Source organism: Choloepus didactylus, chromosome 2 (assembly GCF_015220235.1).
Source record: "Choloepus didactylus isolate mChoDid1 chromosome 2, mChoDid1.pri, whole genome shotgun sequence".
NCBI classification, from domain to species: Eukaryota; Metazoa; Chordata; class Mammalia; order Pilosa; family Megalonychidae; genus Choloepus; species Choloepus didactylus.
In genome coordinates, this window is record NC_051308.1 from 223655798 (window position 1) to 223676766 (window position 20969).

General features: G+C 51.0%; 2 protein-coding genes across 2 annotated transcripts; both read left to right on the forward strand.

Moving 5' to 3' along the window:
- Positions 1-8345: 8345 nt before the first annotated feature.
- Positions 8346-15058, forward strand: ZNF683 (zinc finger protein 683). The gene is made up of 6 exons (XM_037818156.1): positions 8346-8381; positions 9248-9375; positions 10046-10250; positions 11595-12280; positions 13312-13440; positions 14431-15058. The coding sequence occupies exons 2-6, from the start codon at positions 9262-9264 to the stop codon at positions 14752-14754; spliced, it is 1458 nt and encodes a 485-aa protein (XP_037674084.1). The 5' UTR covers positions 8346-8381; positions 9248-9261; the 3' UTR covers positions 14755-15058.
- Positions 15059-17596: 2538 nt separating this feature from the next.
- LOC119514443 lies at positions 17597-20908 on the forward strand. The gene is made up of 3 exons (XM_037810206.1): positions 17597-17773; positions 17850-18316; positions 20243-20908. Exons 1-3 carry the CDS (start codon positions 17597-17599, stop codon positions 20481-20483), a joined length of 885 nt encoding a protein of 294 aa, XP_037666134.1. The 3' UTR covers positions 20484-20908.
- The last annotated feature ends 61 nt before the right edge of the window (positions 20909-20969 follow it).

The window sequence follows — 20969 nt, forward strand, 5'->3', positions numbered from 1 at the left end:
AAGCAGACAGGGCATTAAGAGCTTCCAAAATAAGTGGGACAGGGAGTTGATTCTAGATGTGGCCTCTAGGATGACTCCAGAACAACACCACAGAACTTACCAGCCAGTGGGGCTGCTCCCTTTGCTACACTCAGAAAGATGAAGAATCAGGAAGTCCACTCTTTCTCTGTTGGCTTCAGATCTGTGCTAGATCCACACCAGCCAAAAAAAAAAAAAATGCCACAAACCTTGATCTTGGGCCTTCTGCTGACACAACTGCAGAAAACAGCTTGGACCTAGAGCCTTTGACCACTTTACCTCCTCCTTCCAAATCCCACTCGAATGTATCTAATTAGCACAACCATATTTGCATTCAGAGTGCTAGCTGCAAGGGAGTCTGGGCAATGCAGTTTTTCACATTCCACACTGGGCAGTGCAGGAAAGCACACTAGGAGGGAGAGCAGGACCTGAGTGCCAAACCACCATTTCTATCACCATTTCTGCCACTGCAGAGTCTGTGCTCTTCCATCAACTCACTGCCCAGGGCCTTTTCTTGCTCACATACCCTTAAGTTGAGGGTGGGGAGGATGCTGACAGATGGGTTCTGATGACGCCTTCACTTCAGACCTCCTTTCTTGGAGCTCACATCGCTGCAGGAGATATATGTGGGAAACCCCAGGAAGGTTTTCCAGTTGCTAGGGGACTGGGACTATACTCATCTCTCTTTTTTAAGCAGCTTTATCTAGATATAATATACATACTTTACAGTGCACCCATTTCAAGTGTACAATTCAGTGATTTTTAGTAGGTTCAACAGGTAAGTGTAATCATCACCACAGTTAGTTTTAGAATATTTGCATCACTTTAGAAAGAAACTCCATACCCATTAGCAGTCACTCCCCATTTTCTCTCAAAACCACCAGCCCTAGGCAATGAATAATATTCTTTGTATGGATATACCACATTTTGTTTATCAAGCAATCAGTTGATGGCTATTTGGATTGTTTCCACTTTATAGCTATCATGAATAATGCTGCTTTGAATATTTGTGTACAGGTTTTTGTATGAACACATGCTTTCAATTCTCTTGGGTATATACCTAATTCTCTTGGGTATATTCTCTTGGGTATATACCTAAGAGTGGAATTATTGGGTTACGTGATAACTCGATGTTTAAGTCTGAAGAATTGCTGAAGTTTTTCCACAGTAGCTGCATCATTTTACTATCCCACCAGCAGGTACAAGTGCTCCATATTTTCATCAACACATTATTTTCTGTTTTGTTTTGTTTTGTTTTAGTTATAGCCATCCCAGTGTTGTGAAGTGGTATCTCGTTGTGGTTGTGGTTTGCATTTCCTTAACGACTAATGATGTTGAACATCTTTTCATGAGTTTATTGAACACTTGTTTATCTTCTTTGGAGAAATGTCTAGTCAGATACTATGCCCATTGTTAGTTGGGTTGTCTTTTTATTACTGAGTTGCAGGAATTCTTTATATATTCTGGACACAAGTTCCTTATCAGATGTATGATTTGGAAAAATTTTCTCCCATTTGTGGGTTGTCTTTTCGCTTTCTTGATGGATGGTGTCCTTTGAAGCACAAAAGTTTTTCATTTTGATGCAGTCCAATTTATCTATTTTTTCTTTTGTTGCTTTGCTTTCAGTGTTGTATCTAAGAAGGCTTTGCCTAACCCAAGGTCCAGAAAGTTTCCTCCTCTATGGTCTTCTAAGAACTTTACAGTCTTAGCTCTTATATTTAGGTACATTTTTGGAGGTACATTTTTGTGCATGAGTGAGGAAGGCACACAACTTCACTCTTTTGCATATGGACATCCAGTTTTCTCAGCACTATTCATTGATCTTGTATCACGCGAATTTGCGGGATTCATTTATTAGTTCTACTAGTTTTTTGTGGATTCCTTAGGATTTTCTATATACAAGATGATGGCACCTGTGATTAGAAATAGTTCTACTTTTTTTCTTTCCAATCTGTTTATTTTTCTTGACTAATTGCCCTGACTAGAAGCTTCAGTAAAATATTGAATAAAAGTAGAGAGAGTTACAGTCTCTTCTTGTTCCTGATCTTAGGAGGAAAGCATTCAATCTTTCACCATTAAGTATATTGGCTATGTGCTTTTTGTATCAGGTTGAGGGAATTCTCTAGTCCTAGTCTGTTGAGTGTTTTTATAACGAAAGTGTGTTGGGTTTTGTCAAATGCTTTCGGCATCTGTTGAAATGATCGCATGTCTTTTGTCCTTTATTTTATTGATATAGTGTAATATAATATACAATAATTCATATATGAATTGATTCCTGGATTTTAAATCAACCTTGCACTTTGGGGATAAATCCTACTTGGTAATGATATAATCGTATTTATATGTTACTGGATTCAGTTTGCTCATATTTTGTTGAGGATTTTTGCATCTATAGTTATACAAAGTATTGGTCTGCAGTTTTCTTTTCTTGTCATTTCTTTGCCTAGTTTTGGTATCAAGGTAATATTGGTCTCGCAGAATGAATTGGGAAGTGTTCCTTTCTCTTCTGTTTTTGTGAAGAGTTCATGAAGAATTGAAATTAGGTTTTCTTTAACTGTTTGGTAGAATTCACCAGTGAAGTCATCTGGGTCATATCTTTTTTTTCTTTCAACTTTATTGAGATATAGTCACATACCATACAATCATCCAAAGTGTACAATCAGTTGTTCACAGTTTCATCAAATAGTTGTGCATTCATCATCACCATGTTCAATTTTTGAATATTTTCATTACTCCAACAAAAAAATAAAAATAAGAATAAAAATAAAAGTAAAAAAGAATATCCAAAACAACCCATCTCCCTCATCCCCCCTTATTATTCATTTACTTTTTTGTCCCCATTTTTCTAATCATCTCTCTATACCCTGGATAAAGGGGGTGTGAGCCACAAGGTTTTCTCCAATCACACAGTCACACCATATAAGCTACATACTTACACGCTCATCTTCAAGAAACAAGGCTACTGGGTTGCAGTTCAACAGTTTCAAGTATTTCTTTCTAGCTATTCTAATACACTAAAAACTAAAAAGGGATATCTATATAATGTATAAGAATAACCTCCAGAATAACCGCTTGACTCCATTTGAAATCTCTCAGTCACTGAAACTTTGTTTCATTTTTCTTCCTCCTTTTGGTAAAGAAGCCTTTCTCAATTCCACCACGCTGGATAGAGACTCATCCCTGGGAATCATGTCCCATGTTGCCAAGGAGATTTACACCCCGGGAGTCAATGTCCCACGTGGGGGGAGGGGGTCATATGTTTTTGAGACTGCTGAAAACATGAAAAAATCTGGACCAGATTTACTTGGTTGTGTGATCTTGGGCAGAGGCAGCTGAATCTAGCGCACAGACTTGTTCTGATTGGTGTTAACTGCATGGCCACTGCAGGCGTCTGAGTTGATGATGACTGGCTTACCCTTGCCGAGGCTTTATTTGCTCTTCTATAAATTAGCACATTGATAATTCTTACCTTGCAAGATGTGGGGGAAAATTAAATGAGATGATGATTATAAAGAGGTTTGGTAGAGAGAGGGTACTCAATAAATCTACCTCCTGCTTTTTCCTGGCTACATAGTATTCTATTGCATGGTATACATAGGTGGACTTCGATTTTGCTTGTTCCACATGATGCTGGAAATGACATCCATGTACATACAGGCACTATTGTGTAGTGCTTAGGAGGACATCACCTAAGTGACCTCTCCTTGTCTCCTATCTTCTCAGAATGGTTGAGATGGGGGGAATGGGTGGGATGAGCTCAGATGTCAGTTGAAGACATACCTGCAATTTTGCCTACAGAAGGATTGGAAGGTCGTGGGTGGATGCAGAGGGAGGATACAAGAGTTTTGAGGCCCCTTCTGCAAATGTGAGAGCTGGTGCGCCTTATCTCAGGATCTCTTACCCATCCTGGGGTGTGAAGCCAGGGCCAACTCATTGCACCTGACAGACTGACAGCTGGGTTGTCCGGGGAGATAAGCAAGCGGATGTCAAGCACAGGGAGGAAGGTGTCAACCACAAAGCAAAGTAAGGTGAGGAGGGCACAGTGGACTGGGTTGAGCTCCCCACCCACAGTTCTGTCCTCTGTGTCACGTCCTACACAGCTGCTTAAACTTCTCAGCCCATGCTGGTCCCTGACCTCCTCCTGGTCTGGAGGCCTTCTCTGGCACCATTCAAAAGCATCCATGCAACAGAGTGCCGGGACCTATGCTCCAGGGGAGCCTGGAGCTCAGCTGACTGGCCTCAAGGTTGGAGGTGGCAGTGGTTACGGGTAAAAGAAATTTTAGAGGTTTTCAGGGAGGAAGTGGGCTCCTGGCTGTGGTTCCATGCCAGCCTGACACCCAGGCCCTACTTTTCTCCCCAAAGCCCTACCCTGATAATAAACCCTGATGTTTGCACACCCCTTTCTATTGCACCTCACTTCTGCTAGCTGGACTGTAAACTCCAAGTTTCTGGGTCAAGTTCACTGCTATATCCGTAGCAACTAGCTCAATGCCTGATATGTTGTTGGCAATCAGTAAATATGTGAATGAATGAAGGGCAGATTCTTAGAGTGCTTACAGGGTGTCAGCTGCTAATTCTGCAGTTCATTTCCCCAATCGTTAATTTGGGCCTGTCCATCTTGATTTTTCTGGGGGGGCTCCTTCAACCCCTGAAGGGAATCCAGAGTCTGCTGTCTCACATCCGAAGCCCTTCTCATCTCTTCATAGTCCTCCTTCCTATGAAGGAATTCTTTCCTGCACTCTCCCTCCCCTCTGGGACTTTGCAGCCCCAACTTAGGTCAGGCCTTCTCTGAGTGTCAGTTTACTTGCCTGCAAAGTGGGAATAACGGCATCTACGTGGCAGGGTCATGGTGCTGAGCGAAACAAAACAGGTTTTAGCGATTTGTGCAGTTCCTGGCACATGATGAGGACTCAGATGCTGAAAGCTATTATTCTTGTGGTATGTAAGGTGGGGTGGGTGCAAGACTGCATGAATGAGAGCAGGGTCCCCAACCAGGGGTTAATGGGTAAAGCAATAAAATTGAATGTAGTTTAATCTCTCCAAGTGTGCTGCCCAAATTCCGGTCTTCGAAAGTGAGCCAGGAATACCCGTCACAATTTTAACGTTTTTAGGAACCCAGCTTGCAGATACTTGCCTAACTAAGCAAGGGTTGATGTACAGTATTAATCCTAGCCTACGTTTATTAAGTGCCTATTTTGTGCCAGGCTCTGTTCTGAGGGCTTTACATGAATCATCTTGAGGAATCCTCAAAACAACCCTATGAGGCAAGTAGTATTATCCCCATTTGACAGATGAGGAAAGAGGCACAGAGAGGCAAAGAGACTTGCCATAAGGTCACACAGTGGGGATTCAAATCTAGCAGAGCTAATATGCTCAACCACTGTGCATACTGACGCTATACGGAGGTCTGTTCCAGCCTGGTGTGTACCACGAGGAAATATGTCCACCAACAGGGAATGCAATGGAACACTATACAGTCAGAACAAAGCAGGAGGCAGATATGTATGTTCCAGCATGAAATGTTGACCACAGCAGATTGTTAGATAGAAAAGGTTGCAGAAGAGTATGTCATGTATAATCCCAATTTTGTATAAAAACTAAAAATGTGAAGTCCATTTATCTGTTCGTAGGTTCATAGAAAAATGTCTGGAAGAATATACTATAAACAGGTCACACTGACCCCTGTGAAGGAGGGAAGGCTTCTGTTTTTTATTTTATATTCTCTGTTGTTTGACATGTTCACGCTAGTACATATTATTTTTCAACTTAAAAAGTAGAAAGTAAGTGTATAGTAAGCCTGAGAAGCCTGAGGACCCTTGGACCCCCCTCAGCTCTGGTCCCCCATTTCAAATGCTCACCTGTTTATTGGTCTCCCTAACCTCCCCCTCATGTGTGGAGGCAGCTCACCCCCACTTTGCCTCCATGAGAACTTGCCAAACCCACGCTGGTTGTGGAGGACTTCCCTTGGCCAGGGTCTCTTTCTGGTCCAGGCATCTGCTCAGGCTCCCCAGTTAGGGAGCCACAGTCCTACCCTTGTGCCACCTCCCCAGGAAATGTGGGACACAGTGACATCACACTTGGGCCTATGACATCACAGGGGACCTGGAGCTGCCAGGACAGAGGCCCAGAAGATGGGAGCAAGGAAGGGGTTGGTGGACAGAGGCTGTTAAGGGTGGGGACCTGAGGAACTGTGTCCTCAGCCTGCCTCCCAGGAAATTTCCTAGCCAAGCCAGGAGACTTCCAGAAGTCTGAAGACCTGGAACTATCCAAGGCCATTTTCTTTCCTTTTTTTTTTCCCTCAAACCAAGAGGTTGTAGAGGCTTTTCTGAGAGTCAGGGGTGGAGTGTGATGCCAGGAGGGAGTGGAATTGACAGATGGAGCTCAATGGTATGTGTGGATCCTCCCTGGAAGTGTGGGAGGGCTCTCCCTTGGGTGTCCAGTGAGATCTGCACTCTGTGATTCCCAACAAGGCTAGGGAGGAGAGAGGCTTGTGACCTGGGAGTCCGGGAGGGCTCTAGCTTTGGGGGAATGGAGCTTTGGTGGACCAAGACTGCAAGGGGTGCTGTGGGAGGATCCCTCCATTAATCTGAAGGATGAGGAGAGGATAGCTGGAAAAAGGCGGGGAAGGCTGGGAAGGCTTGTTCTAGGCATGTTGGAAGAGAGATGAGGCAGTGGGTGTGGGACTGGGGATGGACTGACATGGCCAAGAGCCCTTAGCTCTGTGCTGTGTGACTCTGGGTGAGCTGCTTACTCTCTCTGAGCTTCTGTTCCTTCACGATGGGACTAATAAAACTAACCACATAGGCTGGTTGTGAAGACTTAATGAGATAAAGCTTTTGAAGCCCTTAGGACACTGCTGGGCACATAAGAAATGCAACTGTTTACTCTGATCTTTGAAATATTCTAGCCTGAGCTCTATTGCTTTATCCGCCTGTTCTGAGCAAGCATGATGCAGGATTCTTGGTTGTAAGCTATAGGAACAGTTTCAGGAGGATTTAAGCATAAAAGGAATTTACTGATTTATTGAAAAGATGTTGGAGAAGCTCCCAGAAGTTCTGAGAAGGCTGCAGAGCCAGACTTGGAGAATGGAATGGATCAAGGGAAGATGGGAACAGCCAGGACCCCAGCCAAAAATCACATCCTAGAACCAGTCCAGTGAGGACTGGGTGACCTCGTAGGCTGCCCTGGAAGCCGGATGAGGCACCGTCACCATGTCACTGACCTGCCTTCTTGCGCCGCTCCTCAGAATGGAACATCATGGGCTCACATTGTGTTCTGGGCAGAGGGAGGTTAGAATTAAGCCTCTGGCCCTTTTGACTTTTATAGTGTCTACATGGGAAACAAAGATGAATAGACAGTGCTCTGTGTCCTTGAGATGCTCACAGACATGGTGGGGGGTGGGGGGTCTGTTATGTGGGCAAAAAATTGGTAGGAAGTGATGGGAGACCACAGTGGAGGTGAGTTGCAGCCCCAGGGCCACCTGGATGGCGTGGCTGCAGGGGACTTAAAGGACTGGCTGGGTTGTGTCACACTGGGCCGGCGCGGTGCATCTCAGACTCACCGTCTGGGCAGAACTTGTGCTGGCCCTCAGGGTACTGTCCCTTCCCCTGCTCACAGGGAATAATGACATTGCTCAGCCTAAAAAGTCCCTTCCTGGCTCTGAGGCCTCCTCTGGTATCTAGTTATGCCTTAAACCCATCTCGCACAGCTCTTGAATTATCTCTAGCCCTCTCAGGGCCTCAGCTTTCTATCTAGATTAGAGGATAGAAGGGATTTTCCTGGATAGGGACTTTAGAGTTAGGACAAGAAGGTGGAAGATGTGTTTGCTACATCCGGGGCCTCTGCTCTGGGAGATCAGAGTCCTGTCCTATTCTGTGTCACCCCACATCCTTCTGTGTTGCTGGTTCGCGTCCTGCCTGTCACTATCACAGCCTGTCTCTTCTCAGCTCAGCCCCCACCCCCACAAGGACCTCAGCCCCAGGCTTTGAACCCTACTTTGTCCCCCTCCTGCTCAGCCCTCTGGGCTCTCTGAGAACCAGAGATAACTCCCCCCGTGCCCGCCCCATACACTGAAATCCCAGTAGCCCCAGTCCATTGCACTCCAAAGAGGAGCATGTTGCCCTGTTGAGTTGCCACAGGTAGGTGGAAGGCTGGGTGGGTGGCTCCCCTGGTCCGGTCTCATAGGGCCCCCAAGCCTGCCTACCAGCTCCCCTCTTCCTTTCTATTTGTGGCAACTTCAAATGTAGCATCTTCCTGTCATCTCTCACACCCACAGAAGCCTCAGCCACAGGCAGCTGCTGCCCACCTGCCCAGCTGCCCACCGTCCTCCCTTCCCCAGCCTGTGGGGACTGCTGCAGAGTCAGGTAAAGACCTAACACAGGCGGCACTTTGGGGGGCCATAGGATTTGCTTTGAGACTTGAGCCTGGGTTGGGAAGAGTCAGGAAAGACAGGAAGGAGAAGGGGTTTTGGAGGAATGAGACACTGGAACGAGGATGCTGGGGTGCGAAGGGTATTTGGGGTCAAGGAGGGAAAGATGGCTTCTGAGGGGGAGGGGAAGTTGTCCTGGGGCACTTGCAGGGCTGAGATGATCTCTGTGCTGTGGGGCCTTAAAGGGAAGATGGTGGAGAATGAGCAGACAGCTGAGATCTCAGGGTGGTCTCCTGATGAGTGAGGCAGGCCACTCGAGCACCTGAGAAGTCCTAGCCCACTCTCTCAGGCTGTGTCCCTGGCGAGGGAGCTGAACCCAGGGCAGTCTGGGTGGCAGGACAGCAAGGTCTCTTCAGCTGCCCAGGAAAGCTGTCTAGATGAGCTAGAATGTTAAGGCTCTCCCTGGTGATGAGCTTCTGATTGGTGGTCATGGACCCTTCCTGGCTGGCATGGACCCTTCCCATGACTCTGGGGAGATCTAGATTGTTCCCTCAGAACTCATATTTCACTTAAGTCCTCCCACAAGGACCTTCCTCTCTTCTCTCCTGATCTGGGCATCAGTCCAGCTCCTCACCTCTGAGTGGCTAGCCTCCATCAATCCCTTTCTCCACCTACCAGGAGAATGTCATTGGCTTCTAAATGTCCTTACATATCAACCCACCCAACTCCCCCATTTTGCAGATAGGGAAACTGAGGACACGAAGAGAACTATCTGGCTGGAGATTGTAGAGCGTGTTGGTTAGGACGGTCAGCCCTAGATCCAATCTTTCCTGCTCACCTGTGTCTGACTTGTCTTCTCAGCAGGTAGTGGGGGCATGAAGGGAGAACCAGCCCCAGAACTGGGGTGTGGCCACATGACCAAGCCCCTGGGGGGCACAGGGAGCTCCCCATCCCCCAGCCTGGACTTCCAGTTTTGCCAAGGCGACCAGGTGAGGTGGGGTCCCTACCCTATCTTAGAGGTCAGTCTGCTTGTGGTAGGAGAGGAAGTTAGGAGGAAGAGGGGAACATCTGAAGGGACAAAAAGCCCCATTCTCCCCTGGTCCTAAGCTCTCCCTAACCCAGGCACATCACAGGGATGTGCCCTTGAGGTGCTGGAGACCCTCTTCCATGCTCCAGGGGCCCAGACTCTCCTGTGGGGATTGAGAAGGGGTAGAGCCATGCAGAAAGCTTGACTGGTATGACCATGGCCCTGGGCCTTAGTGGGAGGGGAGGCTCAGGGCCCTCCTGTGGGGTTTACAGTCTTTGATGAGGATTTTCCCCAAGTTACTTTGACTCCACTCAAAACACAATAGATGGTATAAGACATGGTGGGCCAGGGTGGTCAGAAATGGAGGTGGGTGGGGAATGGGGCTAGATGAGGGGTCCTGTGGAGGGGGGACGGGCAATCCTTGGTGTTAGGGGGAGAGTGAGAAAGTCCTTGGGGAAAGAAGACTTTGTGTGGGCAAAGGGGAAGCCATCTGAGTGACAGACGTGAGCGGGGGTTAGGGGGGAGGAGGCTTAACTTCTCCCCATTTGGAAACCAAACTCAGGGTGGAACCATCCCAGGGACCCAGGAGTCCCAGCCACCAGCCCCCAAGCCCCTTGCCCACTGCCTTCCAGGTCTTCTCAGCCTGCAGACCGCTGCCAGACCCAGTGGATACCCATGGCCTGTCCTGTGCCAGCTGGCTATGCCCCATGCCCCTGGCACCAGCCCAGTCTGCCCTGCTGGCCTGTCCCCAGGGCCTGGACCTGTACCTGTGCAGCCTGCAGCCAGCATCCCTGGGCACAGCCCTGCAGGGTCTCCGAGATGACACCTTGAGCATGAGTAAGCCAGGGCAAGGCGCTGCCCCTTGGTGGAGGCTAGAGGTGGGGGGCACTGTTATGTTTAGAGATGGGAGGGGGAGAGGATTCAGTGACATTGGTGAGGACGGAAACTCAGGCACACTTTACGTCCACATTTTGGCCTGAATTCTGTCCTGTGGGTGCAGGGGACTTTCAAGGTGGTGACACCTGAGCCAGAAGGGGAGGGCAGCGCCCTTCTTGGTCATGGGTATTGGACCTGGTCTAAGTATAGCCAAAGTCATGGGGGTTGGGGATGGCACGTTGCCTGCCTAGAATGCCTGAACTAGAAGGGACCTTATTATGAGAACACTGGACTGGGAGTCCTGATTCTGCCCTTTCTAGCTCTATGGCTTTGGGCACATCACTACCCTTTTCTGAACCTCAGTTTCTTCATCCATAAAGTGGGATCACATCTCTACCCCTCTTCCAAGGTTTGTATTGTGATACACCATTTCTTCATGTGACCATGACCTCCAGAAAATCAGGGACTATCCTGCTGTGTCCTTTATTTCTGGGATCCCAGCACAGAGAACAGAACAGAGGAGCTCAGTAAAGACGGTTAAGTGAATAAATGAGGCTCCAATGAGATGATGTTTATGGATCTGCTTTTTAACTTTTTTTTTCCTTTTTAATATTTTACTTTATATCACTTCTGGCTTTACTCCTACCCCACTGGCTGTTGCATCTCAGGCTTCTTCACTGGCTCTTCTTCTATTTTCCTCCTAAAATTAGTGTGTTCCAGACTCAGCCCAGAACCCTCTTCTCTTCCCTTCCTTCCCTTCTCTCCTCTCCTCTTCTTTCCATAGAACTTTCTGCAGTGATGGAAATGTTCTATATCTGTGCTGTCCAAGACTGTAGCTATTGAACACTTGAAACAGGACAAACTGAATTTTTATTGTATTTATTTTAATTAATTTAAATTTAAATAGTCACATGTGGCTAGTGGCTAGTGATCTAGCATCACTTTTATTTTTATCTCATCGAAGCCTTTGGTACCCACATTTACGTCTCCAGCTCAGACCTCTCCTTTAAACTCCAAACCACTTTATCCTGCTGCCCACTTGACTTCACCTGCAGGTCTAATAGGCTTCTTGAAACTTTTATCTCCCTGACATTGATAAGCCCTACAGAAATACCTAGCAGCTTAGTAGCAAGTGCCACTGCAACCCAGGAAACTGGAGCCCAGAGGAGGGAAGTGCCTTGCCCAAGTCACCCAGCAGCTTTGCAGGCTGGAGCCCTTCCCCATTCCCTGATCTCGGTGGGCTTGTTGGGGAGCAGTGGTTTCCCCAGGCTGGGGGGCCTGATCTGTCTTCCCTTTCCTGCTCAGAGCACCAGCCACCAGGGCCGCATGCCAGCTCCACCGATGATGAGAAACTCACGGCCAAGTCCCCGCCAAGCAGCGACAAGACGAAAAGCCAGCCGGAAAGGGCTAGCAAGGGCAGCCCCTGCCCATCCTCCTCCCATCACAACAGCTCTTCCCCAACTCCCTGTCAGAATAAAAAGAATCCCAGTTCCTCAGCTTTCTGTCCCTACCCCCCTCCCGCCCCCATTTCCAAGGAGCTCCCACTCCACCTCCACCCCTTCTACCCGCTCCTTCTGCCTCCGCCTTACCTGTTCACCTACGGAGCCCTACCTTCTGTCCAATGCCCCCATCTCTTCATACTGCCCCAAGATACCACCTGCCCCACCATGGCAGTGCCTGGGGTGCTGGTGGCCGCCAATGACCCTGAGCACCACAGAGCCTGGGGGGAGACCCTGCTTCCCTCCCCATGGGCCTTCCAAGCCTCTGGCCAAGCCCTGCCCCCCCAGGCCTGGAATCCAGGCCCTAAAGCTGTCCGGATCTGCTCCCCAGGACTGGAGCCTACCAGCAGGGTGGCTCCAGCCAAGCAGGCCCCACCGGGCTCCCGGACAGGCACCAAGGCTCTGCCCTACCCGCTGAAGAAACGGAATGGCAAAATCCTGTATGAGTGCAACGTGTGCAGCAAGAACTTCGGGCAGCTGTCCAACCTCAAGGTATCTGCCTCCTGGGTCCTGCTGCTCCCCACAACATCCTTCGGTGACACCTCCTTCCCATCCTGCCTCTAGAATCAAGGACCTTACAGCTAGAAGGAATTCCTGGGCAGCCTCTTTGGCCATGTGACCTTGGATCGTTCATTGGGTCCCTCTGGACTCTACCATCCTCATTCATAGGGAGGAGATCTAGAAGGCCACAAAAGTCGTCTCCACCCTAAAAGGCTATCTGTGAGAACATACCATTTCAGTTAAAGAGGGAAGGGACTGAGTATCCTAAGGGGAAGGGCTCCCCAAAGTTACTTCGATTTAATGGTGGAATTAGTCCTGATCTCAGTCTTCCAATATCTACAGCAAAGCGCTTTCCTCAACAACCATCCTTTCTGGATTCCCAGTCAAGCTTGTTATTTATTTCATTGATGGTCAGGTGCAGGGAAGGGGTACATTTAGTGAGTTTAGACCACAGACCTGACAACCAACCTTTTTCAAGAGGATCCCACGCATTAGTGCTGGTGCTGTTGGTGGCATCGTCCAGCAGGGGGCAACATGGGGACATTTTGGTGTTAGCAGAACCGTGATGTTCTGGGCAAGTTGGCACTCACTGAAGTTGAGCAAAAGTATCAATTATTGGGGAATTCAACCCTCCTGGGTCCCCTAGGGCAGGAGTTCTTAAACTGTAATGAGCCCCAAGTCACCTGGAAAGCTACTAAACAAGCAGATTCCTAAGCTTCACCCCCAAGAGATTTTTATTTCGGCCCGTCTGGGGCGGGGCCTGAGAATCTGTTTTTCTAACAAGACACCTAGCTCTCCTAGGTGATGCTGATGCTGCTTCGAGTAGCACTGCACCAGGATATACCTGACCACTGCTATCTCTTCTCCTACACGACAGCAGAAATGGGGTAGGGGGTCTTGGGTAGTGATAGGCCTTGATGCCAAAAAAAGAGATCTAGTGGGGACTTGGACAAAGATGTGGGGATCCCAGACCCTGCTCAGGGGCTCTGAGCAGCTGGCAGCCTCTCTCCCACCTGGCTCAGGTCCATCTGCGCGTGCACAGCGGGGAGCGTCCGTTCCAGTGTGATCTGTGCCAAAAGAGCTTCACCCAGCTCGCTCACCTGCAGAAGCACCACCTGGTGCATACCGGGGAGCGGCCCCACGAGTGCCCGGTGAGACCCCCCTCCCCCTCCCCTGCACCCCCAAGGGCTAAGGCTACACACTGGAGGGGGTTCCAAGCCCCTTGAGTGATGCACCCGCAGCTGGCATCCCTGGGACTTCCTGAGCAAGTGGAGACAGGAATGGAGGGGCGGAAGGAAGGAGAGGGGAAGGAAGCTGCAAGGCATGGGGGAAGGGGCGACACCTCTCAGCCTGGAGGGGCTAGGTCACTCCCAGGGACTGGGGTGGGGAATAGAGATGTGTCTCTGTGTCGGGAGAATAGTGAAGTTTGGTCTTCCTGGGAATAGACCCCCATTACCTACCTCCCATAGTGTATGCAAAGTACCAGAGTGGACAGATCATGAGGTTACTGGCAGCTCCCTCTCTTCAAGCCTCACCACAACCCTGGGAAGTCAGAAAGGCAGGGGTCCTTTCCCTATTGTACAGAGGCAGAAATGAAGGCTGTGTGATGGTTTGAGTCGGGGCTACACAGTCAGGTTGCCTGGATTCAAATCCCAGCTCTGCCTCTGACTTGCTGTGTGACCTTGAGCTGGTGGTCTCCCTCCTCTGAACCTCTGCTTTCTCACTGTCATACAGGAGGTGTAGTAGGAATTAGTCATAGGGTCCTGGGGAAGATGATATGAGCCCAGAGATACCCATCAGGTTGGACAATGCCCAGCATGTGGCAACACCCGGTGAGGTTAACTACATCCACCGACATGGCTCTCCCACTCAGCCCACTGTTCCTATGAAGTTAGGTATTAATAGTCAGGTGTTATCCATAAGGTGTGCAAGTCATATAGAGAGTAAAGAACCAAGATATTAACCCAGCTTTGCCTGTCTCCAAGATGCCAGGGAGAAATCAGTAGGTGGAAGCTTCTGGGCCTGCATTGACAAGGGAGGAAGGCAAGGGGGTAGAGGGGTGCTGCCAAGATGGGGATGAGGAGTGGAGATCCCAAGCCAGCCGACTGGGCAGAGCTGACACCAGTGACCATCCCCATCAGGTGTGCCACAAGCGCTTCAGCAGCTCCAGCAACCTCAAGACCCATCTGTGCCTGCACTCGGGGACCCGGCCCTTCCAGTGCAGCGTCTGCCAGAGCTGCTTCACCCAGCACATTCACCTGAAGCTGCACCACCGGCTGCATGCACCGCAGCCCTGCAGCCAAGCTCACACCCACCTGCCCCTGGCTTCCCTCACCTATCTTGCCCCCTGGCGCAGGGGGGCACGCAATCTCGTGGCAGCACCCTCAGAGAGGCAGATAGGCTGGGACATGGGCAAAGACAAGGTGTCCTCAGCACCCCAGGGGAAGCAAGGGCAGCCAACCTGAGTGGTGGTGCCAGGAAGGCCCAGGGGAGGGGACAGGGACAGAGCAATTAAAGGATTTTCTCTATGATGAGTTGAAACCTCCTAAGCGTCAACAGTGCAGGGGGAAGCCCCCGTGTATTTGCCAAAGCCCATGGCCCTTCTGGGAGCAGGTCAGGGGACACAGCCTGCAAGAGTTAGTGCTGCCTGTGCATGGGGTAGCTGGCTGCAGCCGTCTAACTCAAGGCTGGGTTTGGCTTCCACTCCCTGTCTGACCCACCTGGGACCTGGTTCTCCACCTCAGCTTGCAGATGGAAGGGCAGATCCCCAGCTCCTTAAGGCACAGACCACATTGCCAAGCACACAACAGGTTATCCTCTTTGGACATGTTCCAGCCACCTATCTAGAAGTTTCTCTGCTGCTGCCCACCATTCCTCTCTGCCACCCTGCCACATTCAGGTGGGGTGCACACCTCCCTCTGACATGCCAGGACCTGAGGCTCCCTGTGGGCATGCAAAGGAAGAGATCCAAGGATGTCAGTGTCCACTCATGGCCCAGGAGCGTGATGTCCCCCATGTGCCAGGACCAGTTATCACAGACGGCAAAGAGCCAAGGAGGGGTGCAGAGTGCAGGGCAGAGGCAGAATCTGAGCGGAACAACAGGCAGGGCAGAACGAGCAAAGAGCCTGGGGAGTGGGAACTTCCTGATGGCCTTTCTCTCTGCAGTCTCAGAGGAGCTCCTCAAATATTTCAGGTATTCTCCATGCCACCACCCATGGTGATTTGGAGGGGAAGCATCAGGTGGGAAAGGGCACTTCCTTGGAAGCAGGAGGCCTAGGTTATAATCCTGTCTGCTGGCTTGCTGTCCAACTTTTTCCTTCTAGGGTCTCGGTTTCTCCACCTGTAAAATGGGGGCATTGGACTAAAAGATCTCTTCCAGATCTATCATTCTATGAAGATTTCTGCTATTCCAGGAGCCCTCATGTGCCTCCAAAGGCAGCTGGAGGAAGAGCACAGTTGGGGGGGGGGGGAGGCTGTCAATCAACTTCCCGAGTGGGGACTGATCTCCAGGCCACAAAGCCACCAAAGATGAAGGAGTTCTTGGTCACTTAGCCTGATTACCTTCTTGCCTGTTTCCAGTCCCACAGACTAGAGGGGCTCTCCCACTGCCTACTCACCACCTACCTGTACCCTTCCATGACGTCTCCCAAGCCAGCCCGACTTTTCCCAGCAGATAGAAACAAAAGTTAGATGCCTAGGCCATGCTGTCACCCCAAGCAGCGCGGCCCTACCCAGGTGGTACCAGCAGCCCAGGCACACAATGAATGCTCATTCTTTGCCACTTTGTTTTGGATTGGCCTCTGGCTCCACCTGTGTCCACCAGGTCTCAGCTGGGCCCACTCTGACTCTGGTTGGCACTCCTGATAGCACTTTTAACACCACTCTAACTCCTCCACCCCAAGGTTCCCTCTTTTCCTCTGCCTTCCTGGGACCTCACAGCCAGGCTGAGCTGCCCAAATAGGTCAGGGCCTGGCACTAGCTGCCATCTCTGTGCCTCTGGCCCCTCCCTTGCTCCCTGCTACACCACCACCAGAGTTAATTCGAAAAACCACCACTGATCATATAACAGCAATTAAATCATAATACCCTGAAGGGTAGAAATTATTATTCCCATTTAACAGACAAGCCAACAGACTCAGAGAAGCTGAGCAACTTGCCTGTGTTGACACAGCAAGCACCAGAGCTGTGATTCAAACTCAGGTGTGTCCTGTTCCAAGAATCCCGTCTGTCCCACGAGCTCCTGCAGGGGAGAAAGTGGGACTTTCCCTCATCTCTCAGGGCCCATGCACAAGGCATAGGATCATGAGATGGCACAGGAGCAGAGAGGACCTCTTCCCTTTACTCCCTCTCATAGGGCTCACACGCGGTGGGCAGCTGTGCAGCCAGAGGGATGGGGTGGGGAGCAGATGAGAAGGATGAACTCAACCCCCAAAGGGAAGGAGCCTGGGATGTGTTGGGAATGGTAAACAGTTCTGAGAAGCTGAAGGACAATTCTGGGTGGCTGGCAGAGGAAGAAGTAGCTGGAAAGTTCTGGAAGAAACTTGAATACCACACTGTGAAATTTGGAGAGGTGGTGAACAGATCAGATTGGTGTTTCAGGAAGGTCACAGGGGATGGGTCGGAGAAGGACAAAACTGCCTCAAGGCCTGGAGTCCACTAAGAGGCTGTCAGCGGAGCCTCAGTGTGAGATTTTAGTCTGGATTAGTACAGTTGGGACGAAGTCAAGGAGATGGATCTGGGAGCCTGTCTGAGGCAGGGCCAATAGGCTTCAGGAATTAACTGAATGTGGGGGTTCCGGTGCTAGAGTGGATGACACTGCCAGTCACTGGGACAAGGAGCCGGGAAGAAATACAGGATCCGGAAGAAGGTGTTGTGCTCAGTGTCCAGTGTCACCCAGGGGAGTGTCCTAGGCAGGTGGAAGCCTGGTCTAGATTTGAGGGAGAGGACAGGAGGAAGGAGGCAGGTTTAGTCACTTAAAGCCCTATCCCTGGGGTCCTACAGGCTCCTACCCTGCCACGCCACAGTGCTAGTGACAATCGGCAGGTTATGTCACCTTTCTGGGTCTAGTACAGTGGCTGGCCTTATAGTAGGCACATAATAAATGGTCGCTATTATTAAATAATAGCAGTAATGTTCAGCCAGAGGTCTGAATGGAAGGGTTCCCCAGCCTGCTTTCAGCAGGAAGCACCTTTCACACCCTGCGGGTGCTGGACAGGGGAGTCTTAGGGCCACGCGGCCTGCCCTTTGTCTTAGGTGCTACTAGGACGGAGAATGAAACCCTCACAGGGAACCCATCAAGGCAGGGCAATGACAAAACAGCCCCCAACAATAATTAAGGTGCACTCTCCAAGCCCGCACGGCACCCCTTTGGCTCTGCCCCAGCTGCCGCCCCCTCGAGCTAGGCCCCGCCCACCGGACGCAGGCCCCGCCCACTCCCGCTTCAAGCCGCAGACCCGGCCCTTAGGTTCTAACTTCAACTCCTGGGTGGAGCCCCTTGGCTCAGCCCCGCCTCCCGGACCCTGCTGCCCCCGCGCCCCTCTTTCCCCGCCCACCTCTGCAGGTCCTGGGTCAGGGCTGCCCGCACCTCTGGCGCCTCCAGAGGCCCGAAGAAGTAGCGGCGACACGGCTGAGCGCAGGGGCTCTGGGAGTTGTGGGCTCGCGCGGCGCGTGCCGGGGGCTGCTGTCCGGGTTGGGGTGGGGGCGGTCCCCTGCAGAGCGCATTCCGCACCCCGGGGAGTGGGCAGCATCTGGGTCGTCCCCCGCCTGCACGGACTGCGGGCAGCGCCCCTGTTTGCCCAGGGGGGGCGGGCCGGAGGAGGTGTTTGTCCTCAAATGCAGCGGATCCGGGTGGCCCCCGCGGCCCGGAGCTTCTGGTGCCGCGACGGCCGGTGCCCCGGGTCCAGCCCCTGCCATGGCCAAACGGCGAGGGAGTCTGGGGTCCCGCCTGGCCAGCCTCCTGGCCAGGCTGGGGGGCCGGAGGGAGCGCAGGGGGAAGGAGACCCCGGAGGAGACCGGAGCCCGGGATAGGTGAGGGGGAGCTGGAGGAGGGCCTGGTGGGGCAGCGCGCCCCAGGGTCAGGGGGGGTTGTGTGTATATGTGCGTGCATGTGTGTGTGCCTTAGAGTGTAGTAAGTGTTCAAATAAGCGTGTATGAGTGTCTCGGAGCATAAAAATATGGGTGTCAGTGTACCATGACTTTGGATATGATTGTGAAAACAGTCACTTTAATATCCTTGTGATCTTTTCAAACTTTAAAACAACTTTTACAATTTCCTAAGTCAAGCAGGAGGTCTGCAAACAATGATTTCCTCTCTGGACACGTATTCAAAGCAGATGTAATAGTTCTTCCTGTCCCTTTGGACTTTGATTCTCACATCACAGGCTTATTTACCTCTGGTCTCCATGTCCTTTCGTCATCGAGAATGACAGGTTTCGGGAGTGGCCCTTAGATGCCACGGAGAGGTTTTCCTGTCATTCCCCCAACCCCGCCCCACACCTGTTTAACAATAAACCTGTATTCAGTGCTCGCTTGGTGCTTTACCTGGATTTTCTCATTTAATCCTCCAAGCAACCCTAGTTAGGGTAGCTATTCTATGTGATTCAGATAAGGAAATGGAGGCTCAGAGAGGTGAAGTCACTTGACTATAGTCACACAGCCCAGAAATGGTGGAGCCAGGATACAAACTTAAGCAGTGTGACTCCAAAGCCCGTGTGCCAAAACACTGTGCTACTCTGTTGCCTGGAGAGACTGCTGGCTGCAAACCAGGGGACAGAGCTCGGTCCCAACTCTACATGCCACTAGCCTTGTCACCTTGAGTGAACTGCATCGCCTCTCCGGTTCTGCGAGCTGAGGGCATCTGATGTTTGAATGAAAGGAAAAAGCAGAGCTGAATGGTTGGGGGGCAGACTGTGTGGGGATTGCTCCAGGCACAGGGGGTGTTTGTGTGTCTGTTAAGTTACCTGGCAATTTGTTCTGATCTTATCGTGACACTGCTGTCTTCAGCCTGCAGCCCTGGGAGGGGGTGGAGTGTGGTGAGGGCAGAGTGAGGGGCGGGGTTTGTACTGCTCTCTCACCCCTAGCCACCCTATGCCTGGAAGCCTGGGAGCCCGAGGGTGCCCCCGCCCTGCCAGTGCCCTGCTTGTCTCTGCCTGGCAGACACACCTTCCCCCTTTACCCTGTCTGGCAGAAAGCTGCCCCATAGGCCCAGGTGGCACTGCCCCTTGCTCTCCCCAATCACTCGGGAGGAGGTGGGGTTGGAGGTGCAGGTGAGTCAGGGATGGGGCAGGCTCCCGGGTCAGTGTGATGACATATACCATGTGTGTTCTGGGCTCAGTTCTCACCAGCTGTAGGAACTGGACCCTGGCATTTAGGCACAGGCCTCCGATCTCTGCTGACTGCCTGGGATAGGGAGCAGAAGACAGAGGAGGGGAGCAAAGCACTTCTGCATCTTAGCTACCTTTGTGCAGTGATTAAGAGTCCAAATAGCCTTTGCAGTGGGAGAGTTCTAGGATCCTAACTGCAAGGCTCACCATCTGTGTGACTGGGGACAAGTCACTTCATCTCTCTGGGCCTCAGTTTCCTTATCTGAAAAATGGGGGGGTACTAATATCTATCATCCATGATTACTGGGATGCCCAATGCCCAGTGCTAAAGTGGGCAAACAGGAGGGCCTCAGCAAGGGGTAGGCTATTGAATTATCAGAGCACTGGCCTTTCTTTATATTCTGGCCCCGACACAGGCCCAGTTTTCATTTTGGCCTCAAACCCAGCCCCATCTCTTTCTCTGCCTCTGAGGGTGGAGTGGACAGCTCTGGATGGAGGCTGCCACATAGACCTTCCCCACAAGGTTTTGGGAGCTTGTTCTACTGTGGACCCTGAGAGAAGAGGGGCAGGGAGGGCCACTAGGATAGGAGGAAGCTGCTTCACCCAGCTTCCCCCTGTGCTTCCTTTCCAGGCCCTGGGGTGGCCAGAGCTGCCCTGACCTGGTCCAGGGCAGCCCCGATGTCAGCCTCAAGGTAGGAGAGAAGCCAACAGGGAGGGAAGGGGCAGAAGCTCTGGGAGGGGCTGTGCTGGCCCTGAGAACCCAGGCTCGTAAGGCAGGCAACTGGAATTCTAGTCCTCCCTCTGCCACTGGGTTTGCTGTGTGGCCCTGGGCAAATCACTCCCTCTATCTGAACCTCAGTTTCCCCATCTGAAAAATGGAGACAATACCACCCCTCTTTCAGGGCTGTTGTGAGAAATAGGGTAACTGATGTAGAGCTAATGTTGGAACCTCTGGGGAGGCAGGCAAGTCCTGTCCTTGTTCTCACAGCTCCCATCTCCATACCTCCTCACTTAGCTTGACCTCCCTCCATTTTTAGCCCCCTCTTCCCCCACTTCCTGGCATGGCCTCCCAGAGGAGACCCTGGGCAAATGGCTTAACCTTCTGACCACAGTGTCCCCATCTGCAGTTTGGACCTAAGCCATGGATTGGACAGTGACTGGGTTTCCTCCCCTTGGGGAAACAGAGGGCTGCCTCCCCTGAAGGTGGCTCAAGCAGCTGGGTATCCTTCTTTGGGTGGATACCATTAATAATTACCTGAATTTAATTAGGATCTCTGGGCACTCTGCATGGATTATCCCAAACAATCTTCCCGGCAATCCCAGGGTGCAGGTACTGTTATTGTCACCTGCATTTACAT

Coding starts and splice junctions, on each gene's coding strand:
- LOC119514443 (XM_037810206.1), top strand. CDS start 17,597: ATGACAAAACAGCCCCCAACAATAATTAAGGTGCACTCTCCAAGCCCG. Junction 17,774..17,849: donor GTTCTAACTTCAACTCCTGG/GTGGAGCCCCTT, acceptor CCACCTCTGCAG/GTCCTGGGTCAGGGCTGCCC. Junction 18,317..20,242: donor GAGACCGGAGCCCGGGATAG/GTGAGGGGGAGC, acceptor CTTCCTTTCCAG/GCCCTGGGGTGGCCAGAGCT.
- ZNF683 (XM_037818156.1), top strand. CDS start 9,262: ATGAAGGGAGAACCAGCCCCAGAACTGGGGTGTGGCCACATGACCAAG. Junction 10,251..11,594: donor AGATGACACCTTGAGCATGA/GTAAGCCAGGGC, acceptor TTTCCTGCTCAG/AGCACCAGCCACCAGGGCCG. Junction 13,441..14,430: donor AGCGGCCCCACGAGTGCCCG/GTGAGACCCCCC, acceptor CATCCCCATCAG/GTGTGCCACAAGCGCTTCAG.